The 23,807-nt window shown below is 38.8% G+C and overlaps 1 protein-coding gene across 1 annotated transcript; it reads right to left on the reverse strand.

The window, feature by feature from the left end:
• Positions 1-10,750: 10,750 nt before the first annotated feature.
• LOC119189146 (transcription termination factor 2-like) lies at positions 10,751-23,795 on the reverse strand. The gene is given in 16 exon segments (XM_037438070.1): positions 10,751-11,515; positions 16,058-16,142; positions 16,145-16,214; positions 16,785-16,948; positions 17,478-17,652; positions 18,005-18,198; positions 18,894-19,032; positions 19,323-19,514; positions 19,811-20,020; positions 20,436-20,635; positions 20,923-21,039; positions 21,329-21,529; positions 21,743-21,853; positions 22,096-22,225; positions 22,799-23,008; positions 23,682-23,795. Coding segments are annotated over 16 exon segments (2,379 nt in total). The 5' UTR covers positions 23,706-23,795; the 3' UTR covers positions 10,751-11,358.
• Between the last annotated feature and the right edge of the window lie 12 nt (positions 23,796-23,807).

Here is a 23,807-nt window from a genome sequence, read left to right on the forward strand (position 1 = left end):
AAATTATTAAAACTAATTGATATAAATCGCACAGCATAATCAGCAATAATAAGTAGAAATTCTGTACACAATTTCGTTATGCATACGTGAGCGCTAAAAACGATTTTAGGCAATTTATCCCCTAGAGGGGTTAATGCTATCACTCATGGGTCTGGCCGGTTATAAAATAAATTATATCTGGTAATATAGCCAATGCTAGCGAAATGTTTTGTAATTAAGTTGATATAATCGTAGTTTTGCCAATTAACTTATTTCTTAATTTTATGATAACAAAATTTATATAGATTATTTCTCTTATTTTTGTTAGATTTCATATGGTGTTTTCTTCGTTTGTTTACCTACGATTTAATACGTATAACTTAAGTAATTGTGTAGGTTGATGCTGACTTCATTGTGATGATACACGTTTGCGGCATATTTTTATGGTTCTTGCTCGTAGCTGCGCCTGCGTGGAGGTTCATTTGTGACAAAACTAAACCAGCCTTTGTAGTTTTTATGATATAGGTTACTCATTACGAAACTTCGTCAAAATAGGTTTAGTATTTTAGTCGTGAGAGATTATCAGATAGATAAAGTTAATTCTCACTCTATAGAAATGTCGCGTGCGACTGACATGTTGCATTTCCAGTACTGGCAAAAGAAAAGTCTCAGATAACTTTTTGAATACAAGAAATATAATGATTTATGTTTACCCGAATGTTAGATATTGATATAAAACTATTCACACATTCAAAGAGTAGCTTTCATGGTCACCGCGGACTACCATCTGTCTACTGTCCGCCCCGTAACCATTTAGGCTGCAAACTTTCGAAACGACGGGAGAAAGTAGTAATATAGATCACCGATAAAATCCGTAAATAGTTTATCACATGGAAATATGCTTGTCACGACGTTGTACGTGCGAGGTTTGCTCTTGCTCGTTTATTAGACTTGACGTGTTTGTCGCAACACATAAATAATAATGCCATATTGAAAAGTTATTATGCAGGGTAAGAATATACGTGCCTATCTCTATTAATATCAGCTTTAGTTGAAGAGAACGGTTTATTATTTGTTCAAACTCGCTTATTTCGGAAGCTGCTTCCATTCTGATAATTTTACGAAAAGGCGGCTACAGTATCTTCGACCGGTACAGGCAACTACTTTAGCAGAGAAGGTCGTCTACGTGGTTAGAGCCGCAAAAACTAGTATTTTATAAGATAAGAGCCTAATGTTTAACGATTTAAGGATTACTATACGTAATCTCAACGAATCCAAGAGTTTGTCATAGAGAATTACTACGCTGGAAATGTCTTCCAGTAAACGACGCAAAATATATTCTTTATGTAATAAAGGATATTTTCTGCAAAATAAAGAAAATAATGTTTAGTAAAAGGAAAAACACTAAGCTCTCTTACAGTCACCTTATACAAGGTCTAGTGTATTCAACTTGTCGAATAAGTAAGACAAAAGTAATTTGTTTTAAACTTGAGTGTTTTACAAGTTTCGTAATGTTGAGACTTACTTGACTTTCGTCACACTAATATTATAACATGTGAAAGTTTGTAGACATGTTATTTGGTGGAATATAACTATTTCAACAACATAATATTTCTTTTCTCGTAGCAATGTCTATTTCTGCCGCCAGTGTGTAGTCACTGTTGTGTTCCGGTTTGAAGGACATTGTAGTTAGTGTTACTATTGGATATAGTAAGACTTATAAACCAATATCTCAGAAGAGAATCTCATATCTCAAGATGGCGAGCGCAGTGGCATACCGAACAATACTTTGTAATTCAAAGTGTTGGATGGTGTTTCTACTATGTATGGGCGGTCGTATCGCTTACCATCAGGCGAACGGCAAGCTCGTCTCGTCATTCAAAACAATAAAAAATATAAATACACATTAGACAGTAAAACGACATATTTAACAATGAATTCGTATCGCAGAGATGCGTGCAATCACGTGTTTTATAACAGCTAAAATCATCGAGCACAAGATTTAGCGATAGTAAAATGTTTAAAGGTTATTGTTTTGCACGGAACGTTGTAAAATAAATCTGCGTTTATAGTAGGCACCGACGTTCGTAAACCAGTTTAAAATAAGCTTAATGAACGATTAAATAAACGTTCTTTAATATTAGGCAAATTGTTTGGGACGAAATTTGAGTGGTCCTGCACAATAAGTAAAAGGAGTAAGAGTTCGTTTGGGTATCGGACTGTCTGTTTCTGTGGGTAGTGTTCAAATTGTTGTTCGATTTTTGAAACATTATAAAAGTGTGATTATTAGTTAAAAATAAAATTTGGGTATGTTACATTTTTTTTATTTAAAACAAAGGTTAGGTATCATGTATTTAACGGAATATGTCTTTGAAATTTTTGTAAAACGTATGTGAATTATTTTTTTCCAATCTAGTCTGTGACGGGAGTTGGGAATATCTTAACCTCTGATGTGAGCCTGTATTAAATGTTTCTGTTTCTCTGCGACTTACGGGAAATATAGAGGCAAATGATAATTTTAACTGTATACCGCGGGGCATAGTATGTTCAAATAATCATGATTTCTAATTATGCTTTTAAGTTTTCTTGTGCCGAATTAAGCTTTTGTCTGTTTTTAGTAATGTTTGTAAATATGTTTATTTTTTATATACTAAAAACGGCGATAGCCCTGTTGGTTTTGGAGCGGACTGCCGAGGTGAATGCCAAGGGCACACACTCTGACTTTTCTATAAAATGATGTGTATTCTTTGTGAATTATCGCTTGCTTCTTTAACAAGAAGAAGAAGCTTAGGAAAACATCGTGAGGAAAGCTACTTACCTGAGAAATTCTCTAAATCCGCACTAGGCCAGCGTGGTGGACTAAGGCCTAATCGCTCTGTAGTAGAGGAGGCCCGTGCCCAACAGTGGGACAGTATATAATACAAGGCTGATATTATTATTTTTATATTACTGTATTCATACTTATTAGACGTTATATTAAAACGTGCTATAGTTGTGGCATTGTTCGCCAAGGTGAAGCAACTTTTTCGATATTCTGAATAGTTTCTCAGTAAATATTCTGACTACGTTAAGTATTGTTATTATTTGCAATTTTATTAACATATTCAAACTTCTGTGATACTAGTTTGCGTACGTTTTATTGAAGCTTGTTCAGCAATTTCGAATTTCGTAAAATGCATTCGAAGTTATTTGAAAGTAAAATGGAATTGGAGTGTTGGCAGTATTATATTTTTTTTACTACAAGGTAGAGTCTGGGTAGATATGGCACGACGAGTAAGAGAAATATGTCAAATTGGGTTATATATTGTTATATAGATGAACAAGGACAAATGAGAATACTTAATGTGTACAAGAAATTTAACTCTTATTAACTAAAAAAGAATTATAAATTAACAATAAAGAGCTGTCAATAACAATTGACTCCATCCCATTATGAAGATAATTTTATTATAGCACAATCAATTTTATTCAAACCATTGTGCGTCTGACGCACGCAGGTTAAATCCTATTAATGTAGTTTTAACCATTTCTCACAATATATTTATAGAACTACGTAGCTGTAAGCGGATTGTTTTGTTTATTTTTAAACAAACTATTATATAAACGTTTTATGACTCTCATATTGGCTTAATATCGTGCCGTTTTATATAAACAATTTTATTGTGTAAAAAATAGATTTAATTATAATATTAAACCATTTATAGATGCACCTACTAGTTTATCTCTGCACCACCCTGGGTGATAGAAAATGTCTTTGACATTAAGTCCTTATATAAAGTGTATACTCCTCTGTATATAAAGTGTATAAATAAATAAAAAGTTCCTTGTCAAATAGATTTATTTCTTTCTATCCATCCCATTTGCTGTTAGGAACGGTTCGGATTGTACGAAGGGTGAACTGCGCAGTAGTTTTTGATGACATTCAATTTTGAGAATACACACATGATAAATGATTTTTCAGTAGAGTGACAATGTGACGGGTAATAATTTATTTGATAAATTACCCTTTGAAACTTTCGATCAACGTTTACATTTATAAATATTCCATATAATTTGAACATACATACATACATAACATCACGCATTTATCCCCGAAGGGGTATGCAGAGGTGCAACTAAGGCACCCACTTTTCGCCAAGTATGTTCCGTCCCAAGATATGACAGGGGCGAGCCTATCGCCATATCGGGCACAAATTCCAGACTCCGGGCTGATACTGAGCAGAGAAACCTAAATATCACTTTGCCCGACCGGGATTCGAACCCAGGACCTCAGAGCGCTATTGTACCGGACATGCAATACAACTACGCCACCGAGGCAGGCAGTAATTTGAACATAATGTGTACATAATGCAGACTATGTTATAACTTTTGTCACGTTTAATGCTCAGTAATTCTATAGACTTGCCTTGCTTGGTTATATTAAGATCGTTTAGGTTCTAGTCGTCAACGACGGCGTTGTGTGGTTTGGCAGACTTCATTTCTTATTTACAATTAGGTTAGGTGTCCTCATAATGTTTTCATTATTAAAGCGAACGATAATTCTTTTATCTAAATATGAGAGACGTTTAGTATAATTTTCCTCCATAACACTTCGGCTTGATATTCGAAAATACTGGCAGATCACAAAAAAAAGTCTTAATACGAGAATCTAACAATCAACCCGTCGCGTCGTTTTTCATTTCATTTCTCGACCAGTCTAGGGTTCCAAAACAGGACCTCCCATTTCACATTCCAAGTATACCACACCACGAGACCAAAAAGTCTAGACTAACTAGCGATATTATATAACCAATTCGTGCATATTCAACATATGAACTCTTTATTTTCCTCCCCAGGAGTAGCTGTAGCATCAAGCGTCTTCACGATCACTGCCATGTCGGTGGACCGATACTTGGCCATCACGCAGTCCCTGAGGCAGCCGTGGATGCCGTCGAGGCGTGGCGCATGCGCACTCCTCGCCGCCCTCTGGCTCGTGGCGTTTGCAATCTTCGCCCCACTGCTAGCAGTGGCGGCTGTGGAGCGAGAACGAGTCCCCTACTGTCTCGCACAAGGAATGGATCGGTAAGTTGGACCAGCCGCTACACTGCTCTTTTAAATGCCAACGGATAAAGTCCCATATAAAAACTTGATAAAGCTAGTTAGTACAAGGGTAATATTTCCCCGTGAAGGCTTTACATTTCTGGAATATTCTAGACATACGGACAAATTTATTTCCCAGTTTGAAGCGCGAGGAAGCGGTATTCAGTTTCTATTTGAAATTTTAGATATCCCAATGATTGTAGACAGCTACATCAGGTAAACGACCTGATCATCTGCAGTCGTTTCTCAATAACATAAAGAAAAGAACTGTCCCGTCGCGAAAGGCAAAACTATTCCTTAAGAGCAAGCCACGAAGTCGCCGCCGAAGCGGTACCGCGAGCGGTTTTATGTCAGCAGCGACGAGAGAGCGAGACACATATACGGGAGAATGGGAGGCTATACCTGAGCCAGAGCAGTACGGATAGCGCCGGAGTACCGCTCGCCGCGCCGCTCGCCACTTACACCGTTTTCGTGGTTTGGCCCTAATAGAATTGCAAACAAAAACTAGAGAGAATAAAAGGAATGAAATGGCGTTTGCACAGTACATATTCTCAGGTAAGCTTTCTCGTAATTTATGAGAGTTGCAGACACAAGGTCTGTAATATAATTTACAAACATTATGTTGTTAAAGTCTAGGGATGCTAATGAAATTTGACAAATAAATTTGTCTTTGATAACCAGACTCCGTCTGTTATTGATGTTAATTATTATGATAGTAAGCATACTACTACGTAGTACCTTCACTACATACAATATTAACTCGCTCTTTTAGAGAATTTTTCTTATGGTGGGATAGGTGTTATTACATCTACATTTTCCCTACTTAAATATTCCACGAGACCCTGTAATGAACTCAGGGTTGTGTAATATAAAGAAGTTACAGGAATTAATTACGTGCAGATATTAAATCTCGTGTTCTACAACTTCGGTATTGGCACGCCCACTGCACACGAATTAATTGTTTAAGCCCATTAAAAGTTCTAACGCTTGCTTCAAAATTAAACCTTAATTTGTTATAAAATCACGCTTAAATGCTTCTGTTTGTATGATCAGGGTAGCAAAGAAATGTTTCTTAGAATTTATTGATAATCATTTTCAATGATTTAAATTATTGTGTGTTAATAGATTTAGTAACTTTAACGTCATTCAATAAGCGTTATCCCATTGGGATCATAGACTGTATCTACGTGTCTACCTTTTTTCAACACGGGAAATCCATTTACGGATTTTGTCAAACTCATAGGCGTGGATTTCTATTGAGCTCAGGCCTCAACCTTCCTTCAGACTAAAACCCTGCAATTCTTCGCACTTTCTTCTGGGTCATCGAGGTGCGCATGCAACTGCATTCAACCTCAGCTCCTGCGGCAGTCGATTATAATTAACCACTCGAAATTCCAGAATCGGAGCACGTATGATGCAACCGGCCTTTTTTACGTTGCACTGCTAAGGAATTACATTAATCCCTAAATCTAACAGCTGTTTTTCCATTCGTTTAATTTTTGTCCGTGGTGCTTTACAACTGGCTTATCTAGTTGTAAACATTCCTGTAATTGAGGTTAAAATGCCTCGGCGTTTTATTATTTTGTCTCCCGCTTTACTATGGAGCTCCGTACCTTTTTATTTGAATAATTTCATTGCGGGATAAACACTGTTCCCTGAGAATTGCCAAGCTTCACCTCATAAAATACGTGCCATCACTGCCACGGCTGATCCTGGCTTACAGGAGTTGTGGTGGGTGCGAGGGCTGCAAAGTCTAAGAAATTTCATTCGAGTAGACGTTAGTTATAGTATAGCCGCTTTAATGTCTACCAAGAGGCTCTGATCTTCACCAGTTGCTATAATTTTGCCGGCCAGTCGTATCAATTGTACAGGCATAATCCTCTGATCTGTGTTCATTTTCATCTATGTTATGTGGTGTGCTAGCGAATATAGACATCGTCATATTTCACATTTAACATTAGTATGATTTAGAGTAGTACCACAACAAAGCTTGCACTTCACTCTTATCTAATGGAATTTACGCAGACCTTCCACGCCATTTCCTGCTAACCAAGGCGCAGATTTATGTACATAACTGTTTCATGGAATGTATGGATTAAATGGTGCTCCGTATATTAGAATAATTGTAAAATATTCAAAGTGATTTTCAAAATAATAGTCGGTTTGACTATTTCGCTTGATAGCCCAGGCGAACATTTAGATAATAGATACAATAACATTTAGATAAAGAATACACGTGCAGTAATAGTTAGAGATTAGAAAAATCCTTCATAAATCAACGAGAGAATCTAATTTTATTTAACATGGCGCCGTCCACGTCGAATTTTATTTGCAATTATTTTCACGACATGCTTAATAAGATTCTTGAATTACAATGACCTTTTATAAAAGAAGCTGATCTTAGTATACTAAAATAAGTTGAGATATACGCTGAATGATTTTCTTGCCAATATTTTAAATAAAATTAGAATATAAACAGTAATTATATAGACATACTAAGGCAGACAAAAAAATCAATAGTACACAAATTATTTTATTTATTTATTTTTATTTTATATATTTTATGTAGATCTTAATTATTTATTTTAGTTTCTTGCGTTAAATTTTTGCGTATACATTGTATGTCACTGGAAAAGTAAATTTACCTTTTATTATATGTAAAGATTTTAACTGTCTCTCTTGGCAGCTGGAGGTTATGTAGAATCATCGACTTTCTGGTTTATTACCAGCCTTAAAAAATACATTAGCCTTGTCTCGCTAGTGTACTGGCATTGCTTAGAATAATCTTTGTATATTTTACTTAAACTGTGACACCGTTTATTACTGCGGTTTTATTATACCCTGGTATCGAAAATATCTTTTAAAACCTCGTCACAATGTGCCAAAATTTCAGTTTTTTTTTGTTTCGAAATAAAACTATTTACGGATTTTATCATGGTTATTTATATTATTATTTTCTCCCGACGTTTTGAAGACTTTGCAGCCTCCATGGTAACGGACAGACCTTTTTGGTTCTTTGAGGAATGATATCACTGGATGGGTTATGGCAAGGAATTTTCATGATATGTTGCACCATTGCTGGTTACCCATAATTTCTTAAATTAACACTGTTTTACATTAACAACAACATTTACATCACGTGTTCCCTACCAAAATATATTTTTAATTAAAGTCAAAAAAATTAAATCAACTTAAGAGGTCACGAACGATAGTTAAAATTAAGCGTAATTTCTATCTGTCACTAAATAGATGCTGTACCTATTTTCCAGTCATTGGGTTTTATTTTTATTTTGTTGAAAATCGTCTTGCCTCTTTACTATTGTAACTTTTTACGGAATACAATAGAAATAATCGTATTGGGTAGATATAAAAGACTAGATAGATATTAATCCAGAAACAAATATTTCAGGTCTGTTATGCTCGACTACCGTCAGCAAGTGAGGCGAGTAAAGTAGTTGAAGTTCTTTTCAATTATAATTGTAGTGGGGATCACAGTTTGTCTAAAATAAAAAAAAACCTTTTCAATTTAATGGAGTACAGAAAATAAACGAATTAAGCCCGGACTAAGATAACGTAAAACTAAGCTGTAGCGTTGATCTCTAAATTCTTCACTCGTGAGTTTTCAACTACTGATAAGTTCTCAGTGTTTCATCTAAACTTAAGCTGTTTTAGACATACTTAATACTTAGACGAGGATGTTCATATTGGTAAGTCTTTTGATGACACTGTAAATATCAGTATTATATTACAACTAACTCGGTGGAGTAGCTGTATTTACAGTACGACTGTAGTGCTGACGTCTCGGGTTCGATACCCGTATTACCTATAATTTAAAATTATATTTTCGTTTCTTTCTCTACCTTCGAACCTCATTCTTTTCCTTTTGTCGCGGTATTTCTATAAAATACTAATAATTTGTTTGAACCAATCTATGATGTAAACAATCGTTTTAAATGTCAAAGGTTTCATTGAAAATGCTGCTGCTACTAGAGATTTCCTGAAGGAATTGCTGGCGGATTCAATTCGTTTCGATTTATTTCAATCTCTCCCTTGCACGGGTCACACGTGCAAACTCTGTATAGTACTAGGGGCGCATGACGACATGGAAGTTTATGTACTGCCGCAGATTAAGGTGCCTGTCCTACCGGCGAAGGGAGGCGAAGAACGTTACAGCAATTCTACCTGGTAACTTGGAGTGGACAAGTTTACTCGGCAAGACGTTAACAATAAACACTCAAGATATATTCATGCGTATCCTTTACTACCTCATTGAATATTATAATTGAAAAAATACGTAATAGAAAATTTTTAGTACTTTATCCGGAATGCATTTCAAGAATGCGGAAGTAATCGATATCGTCGTTTGCAGTGCGACGTGTACTTAATTGCGTGCCAGTGAAAGGAGAAGCGGCGCCAACAGCCAGCCAGACATAATATAAGTGTGGTTGTCACGTAGTATGAATAATTGACTTCCTTTGCTTATACCGAGTACTGTCGTAGAGTAGGCAGTTGTCTTACGCGACAGAGATTGCCTGATGTTATGTCCAATGAAGTCCAAGACAAATAACAACTAGCGACGAACGTATTATTTGTATATATGTTAATGTCAAGGTATAAGAGCAGAATATGATTTTCACGAATCTTCAGGAGAACAAGATTTTTAATTTTTAACGAATAACAGAAAGAAGTGACAATTTATATTTAGTTATATCCAGGCAGTTTATAAATTTATATGTATGCAAACAGTAAGTCAGTAAAATTACCCAAGTTATTATGAAGGCTGGTAAAACTTTTATTCATTCGTAAGGTATCGTATTTTATTTTTTATGAAGGAATATTTAAATATGATGTATTTTATTCATCTCAGTAAATATAAAATTTAAATTCATTCATAAAAATAATCCCTAAATGCTACGTCACGCTGTCAAACGAATGCGCATTACCAGGGCGCATGACCCGAAACGGCTTACAACAGGTTTAAACGACGCACAGTGTAGAGGTCCGTTGTGTGTGTAGAGCACGGATTTTTTTTCAATAATGTGTACTAATGGATGATTCCTCTGCATCCGTTCGGATCCATAGCAATAATGGACCAATCGGACTAAAGTTTGTTTGTTGTTTGATTGGTCTTGTAAGTTCGCTATTCGCAACATTAACGCGCAGGTTACGGTTAGATTCTGGGTTAGGATAGTTTATTTGAATCGGCTGTTTATAAAACGGTTTTTGAGGTAGTGCGTGCATTTATTTTTATAAACGTAATTAGTTAATTTTCTAATGGCGGCCTTGCACTTTGCACACAAAGCAATCGGTAGTCGCACCTAGCAAAGCTGATTCTTGTATAAACACATACAGCGGAGGAATTCGAATAAAACTCGTAGTGACTCGTAGACTGAGAGAGTTTAATTACAAAAACGTTCATTACGGGACCCATGTTGACTCGACTACCTACTCACAACATGTTGAACTGTACATTTAAAACAAAAAATACAATTCAATTGGGTAAAGTGGAATTACTTTCAAATAATTGGAACTAATTTACACATAATATATAAATACTAAAACGTAATTATTCTCGTTTTTGATATGATAAATTTCAAACTGAAAGGTATTTTTTTTTCTTTCTTCAACGTAAGAATCGGGAGTAGATCCACTAGGTATGTGTATTTTTTCACCGAGTAGTATGTTCGACAAGGCAAAATTACATATTACTTAAAAATATACATTTTAACATTATTGGTATCGCAGGTGGGCATGACCAACAGACGAAATCTGACAAAGTAAAACCTCTGCGAACATTAAAATATCTTAGACGAGTAGGATCCTCGCTTTATGGCAAACTGCCCTAAACAGGACCACCAAATCAATTACTGAAATGTATGGCACAGTACTCACCCTAAGGCCTCATTTAGACGGAACAATTATTGCTGGCAATAACATCTGTCTCATGTAATCAACAAGGGCAAGAATTGCTCCGCCATTGCTCATTCAGACGGGGCAATTTTTTAATGCAATAATTGCGTAATATTATTCCTAGCCATAATAGAGCTGTCTAAATGAGAGTTAGGGTATTTGTTTTAACCATGTCTTAGTGCCACTATTACACCTGATGGTAAGCGGAGTAGTGTCTAGTGTCGATTGACAAGAGGTGTGGAGAACTGAGGAACCGCCCAAGCGCTTGCAAGGAACCAAAAAAAATTACGCTCCTTTAGCAAAAAGACCTATCGAGAGCCTCGCATAAGTTCGCAGCCATTGTCCTCACCAATCTAACAAGGCGGCCGGTCCGAAATGTCTAGAGAATATCTACTGAGGTCCCATATTGAACAGCATCTTGAGGTCCTCGATGGTGAGTTTGGAGGCGTTGGTGTGCCGCGCGCCGGTGAGGATGTTGTCTGCCAGGTCCAGCTTGGCCTGCTGCAGCTTGCGGATGGCCTGCTCCACTGTGTCCACGCACATGAACCTGGGGATGAGAGAATACGGGTTGGTATTACCATACAAAAATAATAATATCAGCCCTGTATTTTATACTGTCCCACCGTTGGGCACGGGCCCCCTCTACTACTGAGAGGGATTAGACCTTGGTCCACCACGCTGGCCTAGTGCGGATTGGTAGACTTCACATACTCTCGAAAATCCCTATAGAGAATTTCTCAGGTACGCAGGTTTCTCCACGACGTTTTCCTTCACCGTTAAAGCAAGCGATAATTCATAAAGAATACACACATATTTTTTTTTCGAAAAGTCAGAGGTGTGTGTCCTTGGGATTTGAACCTGTGAACATTCGTCTCGGCAGTCCGTTCCACAACCAACTAGGCTATCGCCGCTAAAACCGTAAAATGGCGGATTGAAATTTATGTCCGATATCATTCCCAGATAAAAAAGCTATAATATACATACAAATATACACATGCTAAAATATACACTACAAATTATTACGGAAATGAAAATTCTGATTATCATGTTGGCTTTATCTGCTAGTAATTTAGTTCTTTTTTCACCACATTATCGGTGATTTTCAATAAACGATCTCAATCTTAATCCCCGATCGGATCCCGAGAAGAAACCAATCAAAGGCATTTGGAAGCACGTTAAAAAAAACTTTGTTCTGATTGGTCCATTCTGCAATGAATCGAAAATACGGTTTGGAATCGTTTATTGAAAACAGAAGTCATATACATACAAAGACATTAAACTATATAGTTAGTCATAGACCGGACATTAGCGCCAATTTTTGCTCCAAAAGTTATTACTAATTGGTAATAAGTCGCTGTGTTATTTGAAATGTCCGTGTGACAACATATCACAGCGTCCTTAGATATTAATATTTACAGAAAATATGCTAATATTCGCATTAAAAACGTGAAAATCATGTGGAAAAAATATGAAGTATTTTACATTGATATGCTATTTCACTGTAGACTCAGTAGCCGTCACATAAGCGCAAAATTTTTGTATGACAATCTTCCCAATGCCCGCTCTATATAATCTTAGAACTCTTTGTATACATACAACCTCTTTTTACAGATAAATGTTTTTTATAGACTGAAAGACGAAATTAGTGTATCACTCGTCTATCAACCCACGCTTAGCTATGAACGTAATCATCCAGAACTTTGAATTACTGTCGGTAATGTCATACTGCATTGCACTCATCACCCAGTGACGTTGGATGTACGTATTATGGCCAGGAAGGACACAACAGTGTTTAAATACTGAAAGAAATAATCTGAGATTTTTTTTAACGTGGACGACAATGTGACCCCTCTGCACCTGATAGTAAGTAGAGTGGAATCCAATAGAATGTTGACTGACGAGATATGATTACCCCTAGACAGTCGTCATAATTATTACGGGCTTTTGAATAGACACAAGCTGATCCCGAACGCGACATTTATGTGAGCCACTATGGCGGTTCTAACACCCTGTGTACTGTGGTCGTTATTCGGGCGGATATAAAATATATCCTACCACCAGCAGATATGATCTATCTTATAAATTGTTTTTTATGTAGTAAAATAAACTTCAATTTGATCATCTTAAATATCTCCGGCCCCTTAAATTTACATTATAAAATAAGGAAACGAACGCAATATTGTTTTTAAACCATAAAAAAACGGACAAAGAAACAAGACTACAGCGCTCTCAGAGTGCATGTAACGCGCAATTGTAATTGTTTAAAAATCATGTCAATTAGCATGAACGTGTGTGCGTAAACTAATATAAAAACTTTAGCCAAATTCTTTAAATGCCGCGCACAACACCAATGAAAATAGTTGGCATCGGTTTTAATGTGTGCGTTTCACAATGACTTTCAAACAACGAAATGACAATGGCCGATGTGAGGGGCACCATAATTTAACATTATAAAACAAAATCTCTAATACATATTGTATTAAATAAAATTATAAAGATTCACATAAGACATCAACTGGGTAGTTGACTACTTCGTTCAATACATTTATCATAAATATCATCCAAAATCTTACGGACAAGACTTTTTTAAAACCCACGCAATATGTTATAATGCTTTGAAGTTTGGTGGAAAGGGGAGCTGTCAAAAACATAAATTGCAAACTGTGACGTCACCGAATGGCTCTACCACGAACCCACTTTTTTCACAACAATAAAAAAATTTAACGGTTTTATTGTCAATCAATTTCGATATTACTTCACAGAAAAAAATATTTTCCTTTTATTTTCCGTCATATATTAAATAATGTACAAAACCTATTAGATCATTCATTAATTTGAGGCGTAAAAGCATTCAAAGCTATTATTTGTATCCATCAACGATGTATTTTTCGTAAATGGCGTTTATCCAGATGGGACAGAAGGTTACTGAAACGTTTATTATTATTAGATAGAAGCATTTCAGTTCGCAATCCGAATCGACTATAAATATGACGGTACGTAAAACAGGATAGGTAGATTATTATTACGTTTTAAATAATATAATGCGAATGTGACTGTTTTAACAGAGACTGCTTTAAATTAAAACTTAGTTTAAATTTAGTTTTCAGAATGTTTGCTGCGTAGGCTGTACTGTTATTTTAATTGGCACAGTAAAGTAACCAGACTGCACCTGAGAGTAAACGGAGTGAGGTCCAAATAGAGAATCAACTCTGAAATCTAAATTCTATTACCGAAAATAGATCTACTCCCTCTTAGTAACACGTCTATGAATTGTTTTATTTTATATCTGTTTTATTACTTATATTCATGTATACTTATACTCTTTATCCCCGAACCAAATAAATAATGTATTTAGCAAATACATCGTACAAACTTAAATAAGGAGAGTCTCACTAAAACACAGCTCGTGGTCACCGCGCAACGGATGCGATGGAAATTATCACGTCGTCGGCACGCCGCAGGAAAATTGGCGCGTTCCACTGAATTACACCGACACGTCACATAAGGAAATCTGTTTACGAGCTTTCGTGCCACGTCTTCCGGCGCCTTTGAGAGGCGAAAGAACATCTTTATTATACAGCATTATGGAAAAAGTAAATTTTAAAACAAAGGTTTTTTTGTTACCAAAGGGTTAGTTCAATTGGTTCATTCTCGGAATTGGATTAAAGATTGAGATTAAGATCGTTTCTTGAAAACGACAATTATAGATTATTCAACCCACGAAGACGCGCCGCACGACTCTTTGAGTGGGGAAAGGGGACTGATCCAACCTTCAGCTTGGATGCTATCCATCGTAGTGTGCGTGTGCTCTATGCTACCTCTATTGCTACCTTGCGCACACACACTGCAAAGGATTAGGGATCGCAGTGGGCTTCTTCGTGCGTGAAATGATCACTACATAGTATAAAACAAAGTCGCTTTCTCTGTCCCCATGTCCCTTTGTATGCTTAAATCTTTAAAACTACGCAACGGATTTTGATGCGGTTTTTCTTTAATAGATAGAGTGATTCAAGAGGAAGGTTTATATGTATAATAACATCCATTAAATAGTGGAGAAATACTGTTATTTTGTTATGTTATAACCGTGAGAAGCCGGAGCGGACCGCTATGTTTTTATATACAACGTTCACAGTTTTTCTGTAGTGTATTTAGTATCAGCATTGCATCCGTGCGAAGCCGGGGCGGGTCGCTAGTGTATAATAACGTCTTCAATGAAACTGCTACGATTCCTTATTACCTAGGGACGCCCTCGAACCAAAATAATATCTTACCTTTATCGCAAAATAGTCGCGTCGCTCGCCTCGACCGCATAATGAATACTTCTATCGGTTGTCATCACTTACATTAATATAATGTAACTGCGAGTGCAGACTGAGAATATTCTAGATTCTTTCGGATTTTTGGGTTTTTATTTAAACACACACACATTGTGTATTTATCCCCAAAGGTGTATGCAGAGGCGTAACCAGGGCATCCACTTTTCGCCAAGTGTGTTCCGTCCCATGATGCGAGAGGATGCGAGCCATTAGGCCCTTTTATTTAGCCTTACTAAAATAACGGGGTTGGTATGTTTGAGGCAAATAAACGTTTTAACGAGTTTTATAAAACGCAAATTTGTTTGTGTCGAGTTACTATCGGTGCGAACGGCGCGCCGCCTGGTTGCATGATTTCTTATACTTAAAAATTTTATAACTTAATTCTATGGCTCGGATTTGATGAAAGAACACTAAATGTTACTTATAATTAAGCTTCAAACTTTCAGTAATTACATTCTGAATTCAATGAGTGGCTTTTGCGCGATATGCGTACGAATAACAATTTTAAAAAAAATGTTTTATATTCCATTTATTATTCATACCGGGTTTTAGTATTTTTTGCATATTTGAGAATTTCTCTATAAATTTTTTGAGTGTATATGAAATCTGTCAATCCGACATAGGATTGCGTAGTGGACTAAGGCCTAATCCCTCAGTAGTAGAGGCCTGTGTCCAACAGTGGATATCATACAGGGCTAATATTAGTATTAATATAGCATGGAAAATCTATGATTTTATGATATGCTTAGATGTATACCTATATAGTTACTTACCTGTATATGTGCACGTGCTTGGTTTGTCCCACGCGGTAGATGCGGTCCTGCGCCTGCTCCTCCAGCTGTGGGTTCCAATGGGGTCCAGTAACAACAGGTGGTTTGCCCCGCACAGATTCAAACCGACACCGCCCGCGCATAAGGATAGTAGCATCACCTATGGGTTTGAGGAAAAATTTGAAATTAGGTGTGATATTAAAATAAATGACTAAAGGCTAATTTAATAATAGGTCATGAAAGTAATTTTTTGTTTTAATAGCTATAAAATATCATAAATTCAAATCCACATATCGCCTATAGTCTTTGTTTCCTAAACAAGATATTTTCACGCAAAAAAATATTGCATCTACAGGAGATACGAAGTTTTAAATTTCAGCTAGATTTGAGTCTGAGTGTATATTATTCACAAATAAACCCGTATATAAGCGTACACGCTCGCACCGCATGCGCACGCGCACCAGCCGCAGCACCGACGTCCACTGCGACACCACCGCCGCCTTGTGTCCTGCTGCCTGCACAATGTATACAACGTACCCTAACATCGGAGTTGGGATCGTTGATGGCGTTGATGAGCGGCGGGCGCGCGGGCACGGGCACGGCGCCGCTCAGCGTCACGCACCGCACGCGCACGCGCACCAGCTCGCGCTCCACCAGCCGCAGCACCGACGTCCACTGCGACACCACCGCCGCCTTGTGTCCTGCTGCCTGCACAATGTATACAACGTACCCTAACATCGGAGTTGGGATCGTTGATGGCGTTGATGAGCGGCGGGCGCGCGGGCACGGGCACGGCGCCGCTCAGCGTCACGCACCGCACGCGCACGCGCACCAGCTCGCGCTCCACCAGCCGCAGCACCGACGTCCACTGCGACACCACCACCGCCTTGTGACCTGCACAATACACGTTGGATTATACTATTACCTTGGGAACGAGCCTAGATAACCTAATTGAGACCCCCCCGAGGCAATTCTTGTGCGCTCGGTCTCCACACCGAATGCACGCCCATGCACGGGGGACATTATGTCGCGGACCTAGGCACACTATAGGTGATGCCTACACCCCCATGGTTGCAAGTTCACATGGGGGGTCTGACAGAGACTCGTAGAACAATTCACCTCCCTTTCCTCTCCGCCCATCCTATTACTTCCTCTTCCTTCCCACTTCTTTCCCCCTATTTCTCCCCTTTCTCTCTTCCGCCAGGGCCTCGCAGTCGTTAAGCCGTGGGGTTCGTAGTATCCCATTCGCTTGTCCCCCCGGTGTGAACTGTGGGGTCTGTATTAAAAAAACCTAATTGAGAGTGGAATAGACTGCCAACATGAACGTCCACAGGTTCTAAACCAAAAGGCATGCGCCTCTACCTATCGAAAGTTATAAAAGGTGATCGCTATCTCACCTGCAAAAGGTAGACTTTAAACTCACCTTTGTTAACAAACACGTTCTCATTAAGGCACTGCATGACAGCCTGTATCTTGGACGAGGGCTTGTCCAGCTCGAACACCGGGTTGTTTGGCGACAGCACGGATCTGATCGCCTCGGCTGCCGTGGTGCCCTCCTCAGGTCCCTCCTCTTCCTCAGGCTCGTGATTTTGACCACTCTGCATAAAAAGAGGTAAAATTTATTAATTCAGTATGGTGACTGAAAATGGAATTCTAGTGGTAAATTTGCGTATATATAAGTTGTGGCGTATTGTATATACAGTCAATCGTGTACAGGTAACCCTGGATATAAAAGACAATTGCTAAATTTAAACTATTGGACCATTTTGGACTTCACATAGCACTAAAGTTTAAACATGTCCATACTATCAGCTAATAAAATTTAATGCGTAATAGTGTATGAGTGGGTTTCCACAGTATACCATAAGCAACAGCAGGCAACTTCACAACAAATGGCGATACCATCACCACTATGCATACCATCAGCCCACAGCCTCTACTGCTACTCACCCTTCTCTTCTTGGCGGAGTCCTCGAGTGATAGCTTGTTCAGTTCGGCGAGGAGGTCCTTCCCTGCAGGGTCCTCCTCCACCTCGCCGGCGCCCTCCTCGTCGAGCATGGCCGCTATGAGTCCACAGTGGCAGCAAACTTGCCGCAGACGTAACAGGAGTACCAGGATCTCGTGGGATTTTACTGGTTTGGCACCTTAAGGAAAGAATTAAAAAATATTAAATATTATTCAAGTACAAGACTGCCTCAATGGTGGAATTACATTATGGCATGACCGAAGACCTGAGGTCTCTAGTTATATTCCCTCGTCGAGTAATGATTTTCTACTCAGTATCAACTCGAAATATGGAATTCGTGCCCGATATGACCAATAACATGGCGTAATGTGGGTGTACCAGTTACGCTTCTATATACCCCACCAGGGGTATAAGTAAAATGTGGGATAACCTAGTTCGGAATGGCACAGATTACTGAGACGAAGCCCGCAGGTTCGTAAACCAAAGCACACATTTCTGACCTTCCCAAGTTATGTGTGTATTGTTTATTGATTATCGCTCGCTTTAACCAAATAAAACATCCTAAGGAAACCTATATACCTAAACAATTCTCCATGAGAATTTCAGAGGTATGTGTAGGTTATGAGAAGACCGATGATAGAACTGGGTTAGCAGTGGAAAATAGTACAATACCTCAAAACATCAATAGAAAAATGAGAATAAATAAGTCGATACTCTATCTCCCACTTCTTTTACCATCAAGTGCAATGTCACTTTGCCATGCTCGTAAAAAAAGTTGCTTTATCTAACTGGGAATAAAGCTCAATATGAGTTTCGTTCTTTTTCTCTGTTCCACCTTCTAAGTGCTATTCCCCCCGTTTCACGGTATATTACCTTGCAAGGCGATCATTTTCTTGTGCATCTTGTTGTAGTCGCTCTCCTTGTCGGGCTGAATGACGCCGAGCGCATCCGAGTTCTTCTCCGCGCGCTGGTGAAGAAACTGAGCGAACAGCGTCTTGGAGAACACCAACACCTGGAGAAGAAACAGTTTTGTATTTATTGGAAATCTATCAATCGTTAAGTTAGCTGTGAAGTTGCAACTAGCGTTTGTTTACGTGTGTAGTATATAGAAAGCAAGTTTTCCGTTGGCGACTTCAAAGTGAACTACAAATTTGGAGATCATAATAATAAAACTGTTAGTAGCTGAGTATTAAAGCAAGGAGGCATGTCATTGTTATATTGCTTGTGCGGTATTGCTATCGCATTGGTGTCCAAGGTTCGCATCCCATGTTGGGGCTGCATTATCAACAGTCCATAATATACCTTTTGGTAGACGTTCATTTCCTGCTTGGTGAGCGTGACGTGTCGCTGGTGGGTGTCACGTTCAGGCAGACACGACAACTGTCCTCGCTGCTGCAGCTGCTGCTTGGTCCTGCGCAGGAGCAGGCACCGCATCACGGTACTCAGCCGCTCCTGCCCGCCCAAGCTCTTATTATCGATCCATTTCTTCCACATCTGAAATGTTAAATTTTTTGTTGTCGATATAAATAAAGAATACTAATCGCTGTTTTGGATCGATCTTGAAAATGAAAATATATCATGGGAAGGACCGCGACCACCTGGTTATTACAATTGGGGTGGCGACCTTGATTGAATATTATATGGATGATGATGTATCGAAAATCAAGCTCAGGGCTATTCTGTTTGCATGAAATTTATATACATAACATGACGTTTTTTCATGGGTAGGTGTATAGATAGAGAAATCAATAGGTAGTTGAGAAGTATTGTTCTGAAGAGCAAGGACTCACCGTAAGGTCGTCGAAGGGCGTGCACCGGAGGAACTTGATGAGCGCGAAGAGGTCGAGGTCCTTGTTCTGCACGGGCGTGCCCGTCAGGCACCAGCGCCGCCGCGCGCGCAGCGCCGACACCGCCAGCGACGTCGCCGCCTTGTGGTTGCGCACGATGTGCGCCTCGTCCAGGATCACGCGCCGCCAGCGCAGGCGCATCAGCACGCCCGTCTGCGACCAATATTGTCAATGAATCACTATGTAGCCCAAAAGAACAAAAGCTTCTATGCACTACTGTAAAATGTAAATGAATTTGGTTCATAAGTCTTACATTACTATAATTTTTTTTAATAGCAGTTTCTTGATTTTATTAATCGTGAACGATGACAATAATATTTTACTCAACTGTGTAGCAAATTATTGTCAACCGACGACGACATGAACTACGATATCGAGAGGCTCACCATGGCACATCATGACACGAAATACACATGGCGAAAAGTAAGTGTACCTATTCTTTACGCCTTTGTCTACCTTTAAGGGATTTAAAATCGTGAATGTGTATGATGATCAACAATAATAACAAACTACAGATACATCACCATTCTCACGAATAGGCTTTTACATTAAAATCAGTCAACAGTACCTTCTCATCCTCCCTCTGCAGTATGTTATACGTGGTGACGACGAGGTCGTACCCGGCGAGTCGCTGCGGCTGCGTGGGTCTCGAAGGTCCGTGGTGCAACAACACGCGCAGGGCATGCGGGGCGCAGTGCCGGGTCACTTCCCCGGCCCACTGCTGCATCAGGGATGCTGGGCAGACGACCAGCGTGCCTCCGGAATGCACTGGAATAATTATTATCAACATAATTTTATCATTCCCATAACCTCATTTATCATTACCGATTTTATCATTACCAAATATTCTCACTAATATACCTATAATATAGTTGACTGCGTATGTGTAGTGCATCTAAATAGTTTTTTAAAATGCAAATACAATTACCAAAGTTACTTGAAAAAACATATTTGTAGATGAAAATATTAAAAAAGGACAATATATAGAATTACATTAAGATTTCTATATCAGTTTTATAGATATATATCTCTCGTTATATACAGGGTGTACTCACACTTGCCCCCTTTCCCAGGTCGCTCGTCGTCGGAGTCATCATCGTCTATGTTCTTCTCCTTGTCGCTCACTATCAGCGATATCATTGTTATCGTTTTGCCGAGACCCATGTCGTCCGCTGTATGTATCAGATTGTTCGATTATACATGGTGTTGCAGAATAAGGATACAATTTTTATGTGTACAGATAATGTTCTACAAGTAATAAAATGGTTTGCCTTTACATATCCCATTACTCGACTATGACGAAGCACGAAATGGTAATGATTTTAACTTTATATGTATGTTTCAATCTTGTCTCTTCTATTGGTGCATAAGACATTCTACATGGTACATTCATTACATTTAATATGGCTATGGTAAGACATGCCGCCGGCGCTGTCGCAGTGTATAGTTTGTAATGCGTACCGAGTATGCCGCCGGCGGGGCGCTGCGTCTCGCGCCAGCGCAGCCAGGCCAGCGCGTGCAGCTGGTGCGGCATGAGGCGCGTGGCCACGCCCGCCGGCGCCGCCGCCAGCTCCGACTCCGGCGGCCGCGACGCCAGGGACTCGTGCAGGTCGCGCAGCCGCTCCAGGATCAGGTTCCGCTCGGCCATGTGAGTCGACATCGCTGCGATGACGGAAATAATATGTATAAGTACTAATCTTTAATTATTACACTATTTATAGCTATGTTCATGAAAGGCTGTTGGTACCACAAATAAAAAATAGATAACAATAACACATTTCGGATTTTTTTTTGATAGTACCTACGTGTTACAATTGCATAAATACACATCTAAAAGACAAATGATATAACAATATATAAACAATTAGCATTTACCTTGTTTGCCGAACATCCTGGGTTGCACCGCATTACTGGCTTTCTGTATTTCGTCCCAAGTGAGACCCTTTTCGAAGCCATCGTTCTTAACATCGTCGACAGTTGGGTTCTCTAAAATATGTATAAATTATGTTTATAATGTGAAAAAAAAATAATTTCAAGAATACCATGAAATGCCAAAGAGTTAGATAAAATAAGTTGGAAAGTCAAGATAAGAAGAGAAAGAGAAAGAAAAGAGAAAGGGAGAGAGAAAAAAGAGTAAGGTAATTGACATATGATAGTAGATGACGAACACACGTAAAGGTTGAAGAGTAAAACTAGCTTATTATAATGAAGAAGAAACAGGAGCATACCTGGCTCTACGATCATATTGGCGACCTTGTCTCCCTGGCGTCGAACCTCCGCCTCGAGTCCCGTGAGACGCTCTATGTACTTCACACCGCCATCGGGTAGCGTATTGATGTCAATTTGTTCCAGGAGGTTCTACAAAAAGATCCTTATGTAGCAGTAATAAAATACGTCACATTATTTTTCGTTACTTGTCAGTTTTAATGGTGCAGTTGGTGATGACTTCGCTGTTGTATTGTAATCAGAACTACCTATCTGTAATCTGTATGGCAAATTCAACAAAATTCGTTTAGCAGTTTCTGCCTCTATATCAACAAACTACGACATTTTTTTACAGTATTGTAGCAACGGTTTGGCCGTGCCCTGGTATAACTGGCATTCATGGCCGACGGTGACCCCTTACCACTTACCATCAGGTAAGTCGATAGCTCATTTGCCTTGGTAGGAAATCAAAATAATCAAATTATAAATATTTTTCTGACTAAATATCCACACACTTTTCCATATACAAGATGATGATATACTCACCAGAATCGTATCTACCGCCGTGTCAGCCGTATCAGTGATATGGGGCCCCCGAGCTTTGGGGCCCCTCTTGGCCCGTACCTACATTAAACTAAGCAGGCGCTCCAAAGTTCGCACCGACTTGAAGGGCCCCCAACAAATATATAGGGCCCCACTACGGCAAGCTATGCTACTGATACTCACTTTGACATTATGCAGGTCCTCCTTCAAGCTATTGAGTTTGCGCAATTCGTTCTCCCTGACATGTTTGGACACGTACACCACGCCCTGGTTCGGGTAGCTGGGCGGCACCAGGTACGACCTGATGGTGTTGTCCTTCTTTTTCGGCGATACGTCTTCCTGTTTCGGTTTTGGAGATTTCTTCACCCTCGGCGACTTTTGTACTATGCTCAGCTAGGATAACAAAATGGTTTTAAATTTGGAATAAGCTACTTCAACAGTTATAACACATGAATAGTTTACAGTGGCTTAGTGTGAGTAAATACGTGTTATTATATAGCCCTATATTATGTACCTATATAGTCCCACTGCTGGACACAGGCCTCCCCTACCTCCGATAGGAACTAGGTCGTCGGTACTTGGAACATTTAGTCATCAAGGGAAGCAACATCCATCGACATAATATCCTTTCGGTAACTACACGAAGGAGATATGCATTCGATAGTTTATCACCTTTTAAATGTTGTGGATTTAACGGTTTTTGCACTTGCGTCATTATAATTCTAAAGATGCGATATATGGACATTACTAAGTATAATACAAGGCTTATATAAGGTTCAGTGCAGTCACTACCGTTTCGAAAAAAATGCTAGAATGTTGGGTTTTCAATCGGAAATTTATGCATCGAAAATCAACTTTATTTTAAAGGAATTAACGTCAGGACACAGAATTGGGCTTCTGTAATATAATATGATACATATTGAAAATAGACTAACTAATGAATTGCCACAGTTAACCACAACTTTATAACTGGTAATTAAGCCCAATAAACCGATCTATCCGAGACTCAAACACTTTAAAATTAAAGCATAATTTCCAACTCTCAAAGTAGCATAAAATCACTCACACTGGTATTCGGGCTTCGAGGCATTTTGCATTATTTCCTAGTTTTTATTTTCAACACGACATTCTAAGACAACTTCAAACACTCTAAACAATAATATTTGAACGCACAATTCAAATTATTTAGATA

The sequence above is a fragment of the Manduca sexta genome, chromosome 13, assembly GCF_014839805.1.
Source record: "Manduca sexta isolate Smith_Timp_Sample1 chromosome 13, JHU_Msex_v1.0, whole genome shotgun sequence".
In the NCBI taxonomy this organism is placed as follows: Eukaryota; Metazoa; Arthropoda; class Insecta; order Lepidoptera; family Sphingidae; genus Manduca; species Manduca sexta.